Below are 16,181 nucleotides of genomic sequence, written 5' to 3'. Positions count from 1 at the left end.
TCTTGATCGCTGCGTCGAATCACACATCGAATGTTTGGCTGAGCGCTCCCTTGTGGGGCCATTGGGAAACTACAATAGTGCATTGTGGGTAGGTTGACCGCCTCAGACAAATGTAAAATAAACATAAAAGCGCACATTAAAAGTCCTATTGCCTCTTTTTGTCATTGAATGGCTTCTTCTACAATGTTTGAAGACTTCTTTTGTGTAATTGTTTGTTTAATTGTCCATCATTATGGACAATTGAATGTGCTAAACTTGTGCAGGCACTCAAGGCAAGGCCCATAAAAGCACGTTTGGAGGAGTTTGGTGCGGAAGAACACCGCTGGCCTGCCAGGCTACCATTTGGGTCCATCTAACACCAGTGACCTCTGACCCCGGCACCAGTCCAGGATGTGAATGTAAAGAGTCGGTGCAACGCGATGTCCCAATATTTCCGCAGCAGGAAGACAAACCATCCCGTTAGCTTTGGCAAAGCGCCCACTACGGTGGTGGTGGGGGGGGGGGGGGACTCTGTCAGTCACAGCGCCGCCCGTCATCAAGTCATTGTGCGGCCATCAATCGTGGGACGTAAGCATGTCGCCAGCAGATGGAGGCCCAGCAGGAGGACATGGGGGGCCAGCGACCTGAGCCTCCACCCCACACAGAGTGCAGGGAAGAGGGGGGCCACCAGAGGCTAAGCCCCTCACCCCCCCCCCCCCCCCCCCCCCCTCCCCGGCTGAAGTCCTCATGTAGTCTGTGATTAATTAGACACGAGCGGACGTGTGCAAACAAGGCCCACATTTTGTCTGCTGCCGCCATCCCGGCCCATAAAAACGTTTTTACATGAAGGCAGAAAGATAGAAAGGATAGAGACGCGTAATGATATTCATAAAGAGACCACCTAGTGGGGGGCTTTGCAAAATAAAAAATAAAAAGTGCTCCTTAGCAACAACATACAAGCGGCATCTTGGGAAATTTGACCGGATTGGGATGCAAAGCGAGGGGAAGCTTTAAAGTAGGCCATGTTGTGTGCAGCGAGCAGCCGCTCTCCTCTGGCACAAACAGTTGATCAATTAAACATGAGAGGATTTAATCATCTAATGAAGACGGCTCCGAGGTTAAAGCAAAGCCCAACCTCGGCATGCACAAATATGACACTTTCAGATATCACACGCACCACGCTAGCCAATGAGAGCCAAAACTGCTGCTTTATTTATTCAAATATGCCCTAACAACGATAATAATGCTCACTTTTGACTGGCGCTCTGCTTCTTTTGGCGTCGGTACGAGTCTTCCTAGAATGTTGGGGTTAAGTATCCATTAAGGCGGCAATTCTATGCATAAAATGTGGACGGATGCTTTTCTGCAAGGTGTACTGCACTTTTATTACGTTCCTCATGGCAACAAAATCCAGAAATATGAATCATTTGAAAGGTTTGTGTAGTTAATCAAAGGGAGGCGTTGATTTGAGAGGTCAAACCTACAGTAAAATGATCAAATAGTGACAAAACCTTGTAAAGATGAATATATTTTGACATGAAAAACGAGCTCCCGGCTCTACCAGGCGCAGGTAAACATCCTCCGGTGTGACCTCAAGCTCATCAGTACAAGACTCTGCTGTCACCTTTCATCAGTGATGTCTTTTTAGTGCACCAGGAAGACGGTGCCAGTAGAAAGGCTTTGCTGCCCTCTTGTGGCCCTAAGTGGTATGTACAGCCGTAGGTAAAGTACAGTGGGGACACGTGCAGCGGCAGTCCGACAAAAATCTCAAACCAAACGTATTTTAAAGTTAGTTTTTGAAAAAGACCCAAATATATTCATGACTCAATATATAATATATATCTCAATATATATAATATATACTCAATAATGATTCAAGCCAATCAAAAAGATCAGCTGTGGCGACTCGTAAGGAAAAGGCCGAAAGAAACAAAACAAAACTTAAAAAATATAAAAGTTAATTAAAAAATCACAACAGCTATATAAAGCCTCATCCACTGAAATGTATGCCTTAATATCCAAAAATTGCAAATATAAAATCATTGTCTAACCAACGTGCCGTACTTGGCTGCAGCCAGCAGGGGCGCTGTTGCGAGTCTGGACGAGTCTGCCGCCTAAGAAGCAGCAGGAACTGGTGTGTCAGGTGTGGCATGTCCCGGTAGGGAAACAGGAGTGTAGAACATTCAGAGAGAGAAAGGGGGTGGGGGTGTGGCTGCATTTCAAATGGTGCTTTTATTGCAATGTGTTGCATTCCCACATTCATATTCAGATGTTATACTGGAGTTGTTAGTCAAAAAGCATCATCATGTCCTCCATGTGGGCGGACGAGACAAAAAAAACCTCAAGAGTTTCTTTCAAAAAGAGCCAGGGATCAAATGGGGGTGCTTGTGTTGAGTGTGGTAGACAAGTGTGTGTGTGTGTGTGTGTAAACTTGAGCAGCCACAGACAAAACTAAACGATGTTCTTTTCTTCCCCCCAAAAGTTCCAGATTTTTTTGCTTAGTTTTTTTTTTTTTTTTTTACAAACGATGACTTGGAGGGGCTCTCAATCAGCCCACATTGATTGTCGAGAACATTCCTAATTAACAAAAGGTCTGTTTTTTTTCCTTCTTAAAATTGACACACCTGAACATGGGGGGTAGGGTGGGGGCTCGTAAAAAGCGACAGAAAGATAAAAGTCCAACATGCATATTCAGCATCTTGTCTCTTCCAATGTATCATATTTACATCTGTATCGATGCATTTCTATTCTTTTCTTTACGTGGAACCTTGCTCCTTGAAATGCCCAGGAAGCGCCACCCGAATCTGACCCGAACCCGACCCGAGCAGGCGGCATGGGAATGAGCGGGAAATTCCAAAAGGCCGACTAAAGTGAGCAGCGACAGAGCGGAGACGAGACAGTCGCGGGCGTTGATGGAACTGTGCTGTGATCCGGAATGTTGGGAGAGTTTGAGGTCTGTTCACGGTTTACCTGACATCAAGGAAGGGGGCGGGGCTGACACCTGAAGAATAAGAGCAGCATTTGTCACTGGACCATAAAAAGCAAGCATCTCCATTTGTCTTTTGCAACAAATAAAAAGGAAACAACATTACAAATGTCACTTTTTACCCCCCCCCCCCCCCAAAAAAAAAGAAACACTTTTTGTTGTATTTCAAAGGAATTATTATATGTATTATTATATTTATTTCATCCCCAAAATATTTTTTGGACTTAAAAAGTGAGAAAAAAAGAATTACATGTTTTTGGTTGGACGCCAACGGTAGTCATTATCTGATGAAAAGCAAGTATTTCTGATTTCTTCTTTTTAGCCCCCCCCCCCCAAAAAAATATTTTTGTTATATTTAAAAATAGCATTATATTCATTCTACTCCCAAAAATAAGAAGTCATTTTCTTTAAAATTTTCTATAAAAATGGAGATACGTGTTTTTGGTGAGATAGACGGCAGTCGTTATCTGATGAAAAGTATCTGCATTTGTTTTTACCCCCCTGAAAAATAAGTTTATCTTTTAGAGAAAAAACAAGTCATTCTATTCCTTAAAAAACATGGGGAATGTTTTGTTTCTACGTCTTAAAACACAAAAAGAAATTGCAGATGCATGCTTTTTGTTGGACGGTAGTATCAAGGATCAACAAATATCTCTTTCTAGCCACCCAAAAAAACTTTTTTGTTAGATTTCAAAAAGAAATAAAATTGATATTATTCTCCAGAAATAAGCAAAAGCAGTTTGTTTTTGGATTTCACGAGTGAACAAATTAAATCCAAAAAGTCGTTTTGGATTTCAGAAGCGTAAAAATTGAAGAGCCTTGTTTGGACAATGATGGTAGTCATTAGCTGATGAAGAGCAAGCATTCTCTTTTTAATCCCCCCCCCCCCACAAACGTTTTTTTTTTGGGTCTCATTTTTGAGGAAAACGAAAGTGGCTAGTATATGGAGATACATGCTTTTCATGAACAGACAACTCTTTAGGACGTTGTGTATTACATTTTACATTTCCAATGCCCAAGAAATAAACATAGGAGCTAAATCTTTCTAAACCGAAAATAAATGCAGACATAATTCATAAACACTTTTGTTAAGGGTGTTCAAAGTCCAAAGTCTTGGCCTGTGGCAAGCGGAGTAATTACTTTATCCATTAATGTCGAAAACTTAGCGTACAATATGGCGCCTCCTGTTGTGTTATTACACCACCAGCCCAACTTTCTTCACGTCCTTCCTTGTTAGCATCCTATTAGCTAGCTAAAGGAAATGGCAACCGGAAGTCAGCTAGTCTATGACGCCATCAGCAATTAACTCTAGTGTAAACATTAGTTTTACATGCATAAAACTATTCTAAATGAATATGTTTTGTATGAAAGGGTCAAATGAATGTTTAAGGTTAATTTTACTTTTACTGAAGACGTTCCCAAAGACACCATGTGGCAGTGAGATCAACCACCATCATCTTCCTGTTGCAGTCATGTCTTCAATGAAGGTGAAAGTAATCTTATCCGTTTATTTGTCCCTTTCATTCATCATGTATATGAATTTGGAGGCATGTTGGAGCTTCTCCGACGAATTAGCGTACGTTAACCAAGGTTCTACTATACTGTTCAACTTGAAATGTTTAAAGAAAGAATCCTTATTTTGTAAAAAAAGACGTAATTGAGGATGTTATGTGGAGTTCAATGGAGGCACCTCCAGTTCAGTAGTAGGAAATCCCTTCATGAGCTGATGGCTTTGATGTGCATAGCTAGCTTTAACCGTCTCGAAGCTTTGGTCATTCACTAACTGCTCAAAGAGGTAACAACCCCCCCCCCCCCAAAAAAGGAGTCAGGCGGGCGCTTCCGGGTGACATCAAGGTTCCACACTCCCACATCCTCGGCAAGAGGGGCTACATCACAATAGGGCCTCCTTTTCTCTTTACATGAACCAAGCCAGGCCACGCTGCTCTACCATCTACAAGCACATTCAGCGGTCGCTATAGAAACCATCTCTTGCCCCAGACACGCCCCCCAGGTGAGCACTGTGCAGGACAGGAGGAAGAGGGCGGAGTCCACCAGGTGTACAGTCTTCATCACGTAGCATGTAGCACGTAGCACGCTCAAGCCCATGAGGAAATAAACGACAGAGGCAACCATTGTTTACCACAAACTTAGAGCACTAACTTGTCTGATGATTAATTATTATTATTATTCACATTTGTCTCCTTATTTACATCGCATTGACACTGTTACAAAAAGCGTGTACCTGCTGAGGAGGAGAAGGAGGAGAGGAGGTGGGAGGCCTTTCCACAGAGCAGCTGTTGCATAACGTGGAATTTCAACATGCATCGCTTACTTTTCTTTTTGGCATTTTTTTCACGTGTGTGTGTGTGTTGAGTGACAAAGAGGAAAGCGATCCTCATCCCTGCAGAAAAAGTCAAAGGGTGCCAGAGGGGAAGGGAAAGAGTCAGCGCAGGGATGCTTCTTCCGTATAAAAGTATATATTAGACATTCTCCCTCTTTGTGTTTGGGAATAAATGGGATGTTGCTGAAGCATCAGTGACAAGTGGGGACCGCCCCCTTCCCAAAAACCCCCAAAGTGTTTCTACACAGGATATCTGAATTGTGGACTCTTTGCAACACTTAAGCGTGACGAGATGAGGTTGGGGGTGAGGATGCGGATGCAGGCATTACTCCCTATATGGGCAAAAGTATCAGGACGCACATCTCTTCATCCGTCACGGAATATCATGGACACTTTGGGCACGCTTGGATGAGTTTGGTGTGGAAGAACACCATGCCAGGTGCTACGTCAAAGACGTCGGACCTCGCAAACGGACAAAAGCGTGCACCGACACATTCCAAAGTCCTCAACTCCCAGGGACACATCCTGTCCCAATACTTTTGTCCACACAGCACAATTTCCATGTTAAACTTCCATGACGTTCCCAAAAACAAGTAAATAAAGCAGAGATGATGTGAGTGGAAAAGGTCCTGAAAAGATGAAGAAACAAACTTTCCAATCAGAGGTCGTGGGGGTGCGTTCCATTCCTGTCAGCTCAGCGATTGTCCTAGGAAAACCCTGCACGCTACTTTCGTCATCATTTCTCGTACTCAATGAACATCGTCTGTGTTTATTATGCATTTATGTGAAGCAGGGGTGTCCAAAGTGCGGCCCGGGGGCCATTTTGTACGCAGCTTGTTTTTTATTGGCCCACGGCATACTGGAAAAATAAAACAAGTTCCTCATCAAGGCTATATTAATTAGCTTAGTCAGCTGTATTGATCTACACCGGATTGCTCTCAACATAGAAAATGGAGGAAAGACAACAGTTTGGACACCCCCACCCGAGAGCATAGATCCGTATTAGGTCAATATGTGATGTTGCATTTGCCGTGGCGTCCGGAGGGAAGGAAGTTTGGGAAAGCCCTAAAATGAGGTCAAAGGGCACATTGTGGTTTCCTGGATGTACTGCATGAAAGAAGTCAACAAATAAAAAGCCAGCCAGCCGGGTTCACAGTGTGAAACGAGGTCCAAAACAGCCAAACGTTTGGCAAAAGAAGATGATGAGGTAATGAAATCAAAGTAGTCTGAGGTAGGACAGGGAATGAGCGACGCTACGGCCATTATCTTTGTTAGGAACCAGACGTGTGTGTGTGTGTGTGTGTGTGTAGCCCAGCGCTTGGAAGTTACCACCATCGTAAGCATTTGTGGCATTATCACGTTCCTAATCAATAACAAATGGCACCATTTCACATGTCTGTGTTTACACGCCTGCTGCTGAGCAGGATGAGGCCAAAACTAGCAACCATCTCTCCAGGTGGTCCTGTTCCGTTCTGTGCTTACCGGTGCACTGAACGACAAACTAACTCTGACTACAGTGTGAGCCTGGAAGAACAACATGGCTTATCGGATCACTATTTGCACTTCATGTCGTCTCCCAAGCAGCAGTGCGGCCAAGGAAAGCAAAGTCATCGCCACAGAAGTGACAATGATGAGAAAACGCCCGGAGAGGGAGGACACGCCCACCAATATTGGTGGCCGGACTGTGGTGAAAGATGATTGGATGCTAATGGAGTCGGTGTGCTGTCCTAATGAAATATGACATTCCTGTAGTCATCTGAGCTATTTTTAATGTTGTAGGATTTATGGATATGATGTCATAATTCCCCTCATACCGACCCAATATTTATGGTACACCCCTAATTGTGACGTATTAGGAGTTCTTCTGAGCTTGGCTGCACACAGGGATGCTTAGAACCAAGTGGTTCTGAAGCCATGTGGTTCTGCTGGGTGGAATGTGGATTTTGTGTAAGTGTGCAAGTAGCAGAGCCCTACTGCCGTCATATTGGGGGCGGGGGAGGGGGGGGTAATGGGGGGCTTCAAAGATAATAAACCGAGTGAGAGAATGTTTTTGTTGACCAGCCCAGGCACCCATCACCAATGCGCCCCCTTGGCTGCAAGTACCATTACCAGCATGACCAGAAGGGGGGGGGGGGGGGGGGGGGGTGGTCATGGTAACGGAAAGTTTGAAGGCGTTATCGTTGTCTGTACATGCACATACAATGAAATGTTTGCTAGGGCAATTAAAAGTATGTAGGAAATAAAAATAGCGAGGTAGGGAAAAAGTTGTTGCTCAGAGAGGGGGTGGGGAAGGCTAGGGACTGGGGGGGGGGGGGGAGGGGGCGAGGTTAATAGAAAGAAAACAAAAATCACATTTAACAAGGTTTTGCTGCTGCCCAGTCATCAACTGTTTTGCTTTTTCCAGGGCAGCCAGTCTTTGTCCTTCTGTACTGTACAACAATACTACACGGCTGCATGGCGAACAACACTGATAGGGCCAGTTAGCATGGGAGACACAGAGAGGGAGGGGGCGAGAGAGAGAGAGAGAGACCGAGCGGGCCTCGTATTCACAGCTGCTGAGTTGAGGGCTAAAATGACAGTTAAATAATCCAAACAGACTCTTTTCATACTTAATAAAAAAACAAAAATAAGAGAAAAACACAAAAGTTCCAAAGTGAGCAGCATCCCGTCTGTCTCCCATCCATCCATCCATCCATCCATCCGTCCGGCTGTTGTCAAAGCTTGTTCTGATGAGCATCAAGATGAAGATGATGTCGATGAAGAGAGCAGAAGTTTTACAAAATAAAAGACATTTCAAATAAAAAAGAAGACGCAATAGTGTGTTGAAGAAGAAGCAGAGCTTGGGAACAAAACTCAAACTTCCACCAGGCACTGTAGCTGATAGAGAGGGACCGTCGCAGAACCAGCTGATACCGAGCTTCTATCCCACAATGCCGCTGAGGTCGCAAACCGTTGACATTCCCACATCGCTGAGAGACAGGTAGACAGAACACCAAAGAAAACAACAAACAAATGAAAAGCCAGAGAGGTGCTGCCACGTGAGGTACTCCCGCGCCACGGCTTCCCAGAGGAGGGGGTGCGCACGGGAGCAGGAAGTAGGTGGGCGGGGGAATGAGCAGCAAGACAACACTGCCTTCAATAGGCTGAGGCAGACAGACAGGTTGTCAGACAGATTCGACAGGCAGCTTCAAACACACTGCTCATCCTTCTGACTCCAGGCTCTTCTTCTCAGAGGACTGGCAGGAAAGTGGTCGAGCCGTTTCAACTCCACCCACAGCTAAAACGCCGGCAATTGGCGCCGCCGCCGTCCCGGCGTCCGTCCTAAAGGTGAGACCGAGACAGCAATGGGTCCGGAGAATCAGCGTAGAAGTGAAGAGGGAGCAGCAGCACCAGAGTTGGGGCAGTAGGGGGAGGTGTCGTCACTCTGTGAGCAGCTGCTGCAGGAGGCTCTTCTGCTGGGCCTGGCTGGTCTGGGCGCCCTGCGGTCCGGGCCCCTTCTGGGCGGCGGCGGCAGCGGCGGCGATGGTGCCCTGATTCAGGTACGAGTCGCTCCCCACCAGGTTGACGGTGCACTGGACGTCGGCGAACACCTGTACCTGCTGCACCTGTCCACATGACAAGGACGCTTTATTCACACGTCCAATAGTAAGGTCACATGTTGTCCATTGTACGTGACGGACCGGCTGCTCGCTACACACAGAGCCCGCGCTGCTGCTGTTCAAGCCAACAACAGTTTGCCCGATGGGAGGCAAAGATCGCGCACTGCCGGAGCCCCCCGCCATGGACACGGTGATGCTCATGTTGTTGTACACCCCCTGCTGGCCAAAGGTCTGTCCTGCCCCGTGCGCCGTGGGACTGAAGAGACTGCGGCAGGAAAGTGTGTGTGTGTTATTTACGGTGTATGTGAAACAAGTAAAGGTGCGCATCGCTCACCTGTTGCTGCCGACACTCGCCTGCTGCCAGCTCTTCCCGTCCGGAGACTGGTAGCCCGGAGGCGGAGCTTGCTGGAGCAGAAGACTCTGGGAGGCGGGGTTCTGAGGTGACAACAAGGGACTGGTGGGACTCATTTCGGAGGGAAAAGGCGTGTCTGGCTGCACCATGGCTGGAAGCGGGAACAAACAGTTGATAGTTTCATCCAAAATGCTGATGTCTGCATGAACATGGCGTCAAGCTGTGAACTAACTAAAGGTGTCAAATAAAACGCCATGAAATTCATAAGCAAGCGTCTTCAACTAAACATGCTGTAGGCCTGCGTCGACTCACCGGCGGTCCCAAACTGTTGCATCAGACTTTGCTGCAATGAGGAGTTGACGGCGCCGGTGAACTGGGCTTGAACGCCCCCCAATAATGTCTGGCTATTTAGGGCGACACCGGCGGGTAGTTTGCTGTCCAGGGGCCCCCCCGGCATGGGACCGCTGAAGTGACTGGGTGAGGTAGGAGGGTTTCCCAACACTGGACTGTAGCCAGCAGGGAAGTTGAACTGCTGTTGCTGCAGAGGCGCAGCCGTGTTGGCGGGGGCGCCCTTCGGGGCCCTGGGGGTGCCGGTGGACCCGGCGGCGCCCATGTTCTGTCTCATCAACATGACCTTCTGCTGGAAAAGCTGGCGCTGGCGGTGCTGGATGCTGTAGAGCTCCCGCTGACGCTGCGCTAGCATCTGGGCGTTCAGTGGAGGCTGGCAGAGGAGAGACAAAAGAAGAAGTTGTTTTACGAGGGGGGCATATTTGTACAACATTCCCCTCACCCTCTATTTTGGAGCAATAATACAAATTCTTCAATATTTTCCACCACCCTGGACTGGCCAATCGGTGCCTCGGACTGACTTGGTGCTTTATACCTCACGCCAGCAATGCGCTTCCTTTGCACATTTGCACAGAATGGATGACTGGGCCCTACACACAGCGTGTTCTGCATGTAGAACACAGTCTACTCTACTAGTCTACTCTACCCTTTTTTGCATAAAAAAAACCCTAAAACCCCTAAAAAATGAATTTTTAGGGCTGCGTTCATCATTTGCGTTTTTTCTATTGGCCGAGTCGGCAGGGATCTACTGTAACGTTTTGAGGTGAAAGAAAGCAGCTGTGGTGCTACTGTGACTCACTTGCGAAGGAATCTGAGGTTGCTGGGCCCCCAGACGCACCCCCATATTGACGTGCTGGCCTCCCCCTGCAAAGGCGCTCATCGCCCGCCTGTTCTGGAGCTGAGGACGGAAGGGAGTAATGAATTATCACAATGAGGAGTGCGTGAGCGATGATGATGATTAAAAGCTGAGGGCAAGACAAGACCTTTGAGAAGTAATGGGGATGGACAGAAGAGGAAGTTGAATAAGAGCGATGAGGGACTCGGGAAGCTGAGAGTTCCTGTACGAGCCTTTTAATCAATGCTCGCGAGCGCCAGGCTAGCACAGATGATTATTTATTCATACTGCTTCCTCTGGCCTCCATTCCTTTGAGTAGCTATCGATGCAGGACATTTGCATGCGTCGGCTTCATCTTCTCATCAAAGCCACCAACCCACCTTGCCAACGAGCATCCTCCACGCATGCGTGACACAGTTTAACGGAATGAGAGGAATCACCTGCTGAGGACCCTGAAGCCTTTGCTGCAGCTGCAGTCGAAGCTGGTTGGGAGGCAGCCTGAGCTGGGTGCCCGTCCCTTGCGTCCGGGTCATCCCTGTCCTTAGGCCGACAGCGGGCGCTCCGCTCAGGAACGGGCCTCGAGCTGCTCCAAAAGCCAGTCCCTGCTGCCCCAGGGGGGCCTGCAGCTCCAGGGGGAACTGAGCGGGTGCACCTGGTGGGAACTGGGCAGGGTAGGAGGGCAGCTTTGGGTCCAGGGACACCGGGGTAGCAGTGGCTTGCTGAGTCGGGAAGCTTTGTGGCATGGGGTCGTAGCAGCCGCCCTGTGAGAAGACACGTCAGGAGTGAGTGAAGCGAGCCAAGAAACATCAACCCGCTCATGGTGATTGACATATTGTACTGACCTGCACTAGTTTATCAATACCCAGGGCTTTGTCCAGCTCAGCTAACTCGCTCTCGTCTGTCCCGCTCAGGAAGGACACGAGCTGCTCCAGCAGAGCCTTCTCGTCGTTGCGGGCCTCGGGTGTGGTGGGGGGGCCCAGGACTTCATCCAGTGTACAGGGCACACACTGCCTGCTCAAACAGAACCACACAGCGTCATCCTGTGCACTGCTGCATCATCATCATCAGGCATGCGGTGCATCCCGCACTCACTCTTGGGGCGAGGCCAGGGGCGCTTGCAACGGGGTTCCGAGGGTGTCGAAGGACAACGTCAGAGGCTGGAACGGAGAGTCAGCCAAGTCCAACTTGCTGGGGCCTGGAGGGGATCATTAACATGTTGGCAAGTCGACACAAAAGTGCTTCATTCACAAATGAGTTGCATGCAAAGAGTGTCATGGCAATAACAACATCAACTGTGTATAGTTACACGGAGGTGTAAATGAGGGCTGCAGCTTCACATGCATGTGACAGAATACACCCGCGCCCTGCAGCCATCACATGCACACTCAGGTGTGTGACAGGGTGAATGCGGTCAACCTGTTCAAGTTAACTTTGCCGTGTTTTTGGGCAACATGACTCATTGTGTAAAGTTACTCCTTAAGAAATTCCCCCGTCATGTCAAGCTGGGAGACGTTTCCCAAGTCATTTCCCCCAAAAGTGAGCGTGATTGCATTGTTTTGGTCACATACCAGTGCTTGAACTGAACGGACTGATAATTTCTGCCTCGGGGAAAGGGCTGCTGTCTTTGGGAGTCTGGAAGAGGTCCCCCTGGGTCTGGGCCTGGTTGGGGGTCGGGGGGCTGCAGAACTCGAGAGGCGACTGAGTCTGGAGACTGCAGCCTAAAGCGGGGCCGCCGTCATTGTGGCCTGGGAAAGACACAGTTTCACACTTTAATGATTTGGAATGTGGAGCGCTGCAACACATTAGTCAAGTCTTTGATGCTGACAATGCCACAACACGCCACAAGGGGGCATACACACGCATGACACAAAATCAGTCATTCATTCATTCTTTTTCTACCACTTATCCTTGAGGGTCGTGCGGGGCTGGAGCCTATCCCAGCTGTCTTGGAGCGAGAGGCGGGGTCCACCCTGGTGGCCAGCCAATCACAGGCCACATATAGCTATCCATGGACAATTTGTATTCGCCAATTAACCTAGCATGTTTTTGGATTGTGGGTGGAAGCTGGAGAAAACCCAAGCATGCATGGGGAGAACATGCAAACTCCTCACAGAGATGGGACGGGGGAATCAAGCTTGGGTCTCCTAGCTGTGTGGCCTGCGCGCTAACCACTCATCCGCGGTGCAATTACTGTTTAAAACAATTTTAGCTATTGGGCTGTTGACACCGTCACTCAGGAGTTGACAGCCGGTTTTCAGCCAAGCGGAAGCCCAGCCTCACCTCTGTTGGGAGTGCCAGGAGGCTCCCTCTTCACATTTACGCCAGGCTGGAGCTGTGTGGGGGACTGGAGCATGAACTGGGGTGAGGGGGAGGGGAGCTGAGGTGACGGGGACTGCAAGTGGGTAAGGGACAAGGGGGACTGGAGGGGAGGCCCCGGGGACTGGAGCTGAGCCGGGGGCTGGCCGACAGGGGAGTGGAGCAGGGGGCCTCCTCCAGGGGTGGAGTCCTCAGCGCCCTGCTGGGCCCCGCTCGGGCCTCTCAGGCCAGGCAGCAGCTGGGTGAGGTGGTCCGTGTCAGCAGGTCCGCCGGACATCTGAGGGAGGGGGACAAAGAGGAGGTGTGTGAAGCAAAACACAGCGTGATGGGTGTAATGGTGTGAGAAACAGCAGCATTAGAGAATAATGTGTGAGGGAAAGAGAGAGATGGGAGGTCAAAGGTTAGCCGTAGCTTGCGGCTGAGCCGACACTGGAGCCAAAGTCCAAGGAAACAGTCCACATGATTTACAACGGCCATAAGGCAACACTGGATCAATAGAGCTCATAAATTACTATTCCTGCCAAGATGTTTAGAAGCACAACTGATGTCACGGGCCGTCCTCCGTGGAGTGCACAAGCTATTTTTACCGTGCCCGTGACGCCTGCACCAGCAACCGTACCGTGGACTCCCGGCTATTCCTGCGGCTGTCTCGGCGACTCTGCCCTGCGAGACCAGACTTGGGGCTGACGCAAGTGGAAGAGCTGGAGACACCTGCCGTCTTCGCTGCGCCCGCCGTCACCACGCATGCTTCGCCGGTCACTCGCTTCTCCACCTTCACCCGAACGGTCTGCAGGCTGAGCGCCGAGGGAGGGGGCAGGTCTCCCAGGTCCTTCAGAAAGAGATCAACCGGGTTAGGGCTGCGAACAACGGATGGGGGCTGGGTGCATTCATGCTTTGGTTTTTCTTAGTGTGGGTGTGTTGCCCTTCGACAGAACACGGGAGAGAGAGGTTCATATCTCAAGTCTGAAGTGACCATCGTTAGCTTAGCGATAGCGGCGTGCTTGTGCTGTCAGCAACATCAAGTGTTCAAATTCCGACACGGCTCGAAGGCAGTGGGTGTCCGAGCTTTTTCCACCAAGGGCTGCAGACAAAAAAACTGAAGGATATGGGGGCCACCACCGTGGTAATCGACATATGCAAAGCTATCGGAAAAAAACATCCACATCGTAGCTTTGTGTCGTAGGTGACAGAGCAAATTTGTGGAATATCGAGGGTCAATAAAAGAAATACAAATTTTCTCCAGGCCTGCACTTTGGACACCCCTGCTGTAAAGTATTCCTCCACACAGTATCACAATATGATGCCAGGCTTCCCCTTAAATGTGTTATATGTCCCTCGTTCTCTCTACTTGCTTTGTCCACTGATGTCTTAAAGCTTCCTCTTTGGGAGACAAACTTACAGTATCACTGGGATACCGTAACCAGCCAGTGTCCGGCAGCCATGTTGACTACTTGGATGAAAAATATAGTGAACCAAGTCCTTGAGCTCCAGTACCCGGACAAGTGCTTGTTTAGTCTGCTGGTTGTTAGTTACTTCTGGAAATGACGCTTGCCATGGTTGCCACCATGAACTACAGATGTCATTTTTTCTAATTTGCTGTTTGCTGAAAATGAAGAATGAAGAACACAATTACAAAGCATAAATAACATATTTAAGTTTCAAACACACACTTTGGTTTTCCACAGCATCCTGAAATTGGGAGGAGGAATAAGAAAGCGGTTGGAAGAGTCACCTTCTCATCCGTATCGAGCAGAAATCGGAGCAACTGGTGGTCCTGCGGCTCCCTGGAACCCGACTTGAGCGCCGCCATGCTCACCACCGGACTGGATGGCGGCTCCTTCTTGATCTCCACTTCGTTTCTGTTCATTGCGTCTTCCGAGGAAGTGGAGGTGGTGGTGGCGGCGGAATCACTGGGACTGCTGTCCTGGAGCAGTCTGTGTAGGATCTTATGTCGTTCTGTGAGAGTGCTGTGGGACGCAGGACACTGTGGACCGGGCGAGGGTTTGGGGTGAGGCAACGAGGTGCAATGGACGCCACTGTTGGCGAGTTCAACTCCTGTGCCGTTGCTATCCAGGGGCTGATTGAGTCTGAGATTACCCAGCGGTGAGGAAGAGGGCAGGGGGGCTTTCCCAGAGTCCCCTGCCCCTCCTTCCGCTCCACACCGAGAGGAGGATCCGGTGGGGGTCCCGGCTTGTCTGGAGAAGGGTCCCTTTGGCGCGGTGTTGGTGCCGTCGCCGCCGTCGCCACCTGAATGCTGTCTGGTCAGTGCCGCAGCTGGAGAATGGAGGCCTGGCACCCGGGGGCTCCCTCCCAAACCAGGACTGGCCCGCGGCATGGCAGATGAAATAAAAGAGGTAGGGGTGGCTGTGACAGGGCTGCTTAAGGGCGAGGGGCTGTTACCCTGCTGGGCTCGCGTCCGACCCGGCGTCGGGTATCCCGTGGGAGTGGCTGGGTTTAGTCCTTGGGGGGAGACGTTACTGTTGCTGAGGTGAAGGCCCGAGGCGGTGGCGGTGGAGGCGGGGCTTGAGGTTTGTGTTGAGTTGCTGCCAGCAGCGAGGACCGGCGAGCGCGACGGCGTCTGGGCAAGGCTGCTGAGGGTTGGCGGAAGGCTGGGGTTCGTGTTTTCCTGAGAGCTAGCAGTGTTGTGTTCCCTGGAAAGAGGAAATGAAAGATTTAGCCACCCGAGGACGTGCAAATAGGAGCTATGCTAACATCCATGTTACTAATGAGTACAAACAAACCACATCCCAGCAAATGATCACATGAGCACCTGTCAATAGTGTGGATGCCCATGATGAAGGGCTGAACGTCTGGGTTGGGGGGGCAGCAGAACTTGCAGCGGGTCTGAGCACTGAGTGGCGTGCCGTCGCTTATGGTGAAATGGTACAGCGGGCTGATGGCCGTGCCGTGGGCCATCACTGGAAGGAACATACAGAGGTGCAAGAAGCAAACGCATTAATTTCATCTTTACCTCTGCTTCTCCAAACAACCGTCCACGGAGCCGTCGATGACATAGCGGCTCACCCTCGTGCAGCAGCTTTTTGGCGTGGGAGGGCTCTTTGCCCTGCGGCTGAAAGAACGCGTAGATGCACTTCCTGACAAGGTCCTCCCAGCCAGGCCGGCCTGTCGCTCGCAGAGCACTGGTTTCTATTGAGATGATCTTCCCTGGGAGGATGAACACACACAATCAATTGCTGGAAGCATCCTTCATTTAAGCCTTCAAGGTTCACAAAAAATGCAGTTCCAACATGAGTTCAGGTAATCCACATGGAGGGGCAAGTCACCTGTGGTGTCCTGCTTGGTGATGAAAGACTCAGTGCTGACAGGCTGGGTACGAGGCATACGGCAGGCGATGCAGATCAGGCAGCTCTGGAGATCTAAATACCAAAAGCACACACACAGTAAGGCCATGTTCTAGTTCTAAT

The 16,181-nt window shown here is 49.6% G+C and overlaps 1 protein-coding gene across 3 annotated transcripts in view; it reads right to left on the bottom strand.

The window, feature by feature from the left end:
- Nucleotides 1-2,192: 2,192 nt before the first annotated feature.
- ncoa1 (nuclear receptor coactivator 1) overlaps nucleotides 2,193-16,181 on the bottom strand; it is a 31,577-nt gene continuing 17,588 nt past the window's right edge. The window contains exons 8-22 of one of the 3 annotated variants that reach the window (XM_058069753.1): nucleotides 16,041-16,133; nucleotides 15,781-15,921; nucleotides 15,527-15,674; nucleotides 14,489-15,407; nucleotides 13,376-13,585; nucleotides 12,721-13,033; nucleotides 12,009-12,185; nucleotides 11,533-11,635; nucleotides 11,283-11,451; nucleotides 10,881-11,201; nucleotides 10,405-10,503; nucleotides 9,570-9,978; nucleotides 9,240-9,408; nucleotides 8,987-9,170; nucleotides 2,193-8,911 (exon numbers count right to left, since the gene is read on the bottom strand). In XM_058069753.1, coding sequence (XP_057925736.1) covers nucleotides 8,726-8,911; nucleotides 8,987-9,170; nucleotides 9,240-9,408; nucleotides 9,570-9,978; nucleotides 10,405-10,503; nucleotides 10,881-11,201; nucleotides 11,283-11,451; nucleotides 11,533-11,635; nucleotides 12,009-12,185; nucleotides 12,721-13,033; nucleotides 13,376-13,585; nucleotides 14,489-15,407; nucleotides 15,527-15,674; nucleotides 15,781-15,921; nucleotides 16,041-16,133 — 3,641 coding nt within the window. In that variant the 3' untranslated portion in view covers nucleotides 2,193-8,725. Of the gene's footprint in view, nucleotides 9,171-9,239; nucleotides 9,409-9,569; nucleotides 9,979-10,404; nucleotides 10,504-10,880; nucleotides 11,202-11,282; nucleotides 11,452-11,532; nucleotides 11,636-12,008; nucleotides 12,186-12,720; nucleotides 13,034-13,375; nucleotides 13,586-14,488; nucleotides 15,408-15,526; nucleotides 15,675-15,780; nucleotides 15,922-16,040; nucleotides 16,134-16,181 lie in introns of all 3 variants that reach the window. The other 2 variants (XM_058069761.1, XM_058069745.1) reach the window with 2 other exon arrangements.

This window comes from Doryrhamphus excisus, chromosome 1, assembly GCF_030265055.1.
Source record: "Doryrhamphus excisus isolate RoL2022-K1 chromosome 1, RoL_Dexc_1.0, whole genome shotgun sequence".
NCBI classification, from domain to species: domain Eukaryota; kingdom Metazoa; phylum Chordata; class Actinopteri; order Syngnathiformes; family Syngnathidae; genus Doryrhamphus; species Doryrhamphus excisus.
The sequence above is the reverse complement of the archived record's forward strand: the minus strand, read 5'-3'. Positions and strand labels throughout refer to the sequence as shown.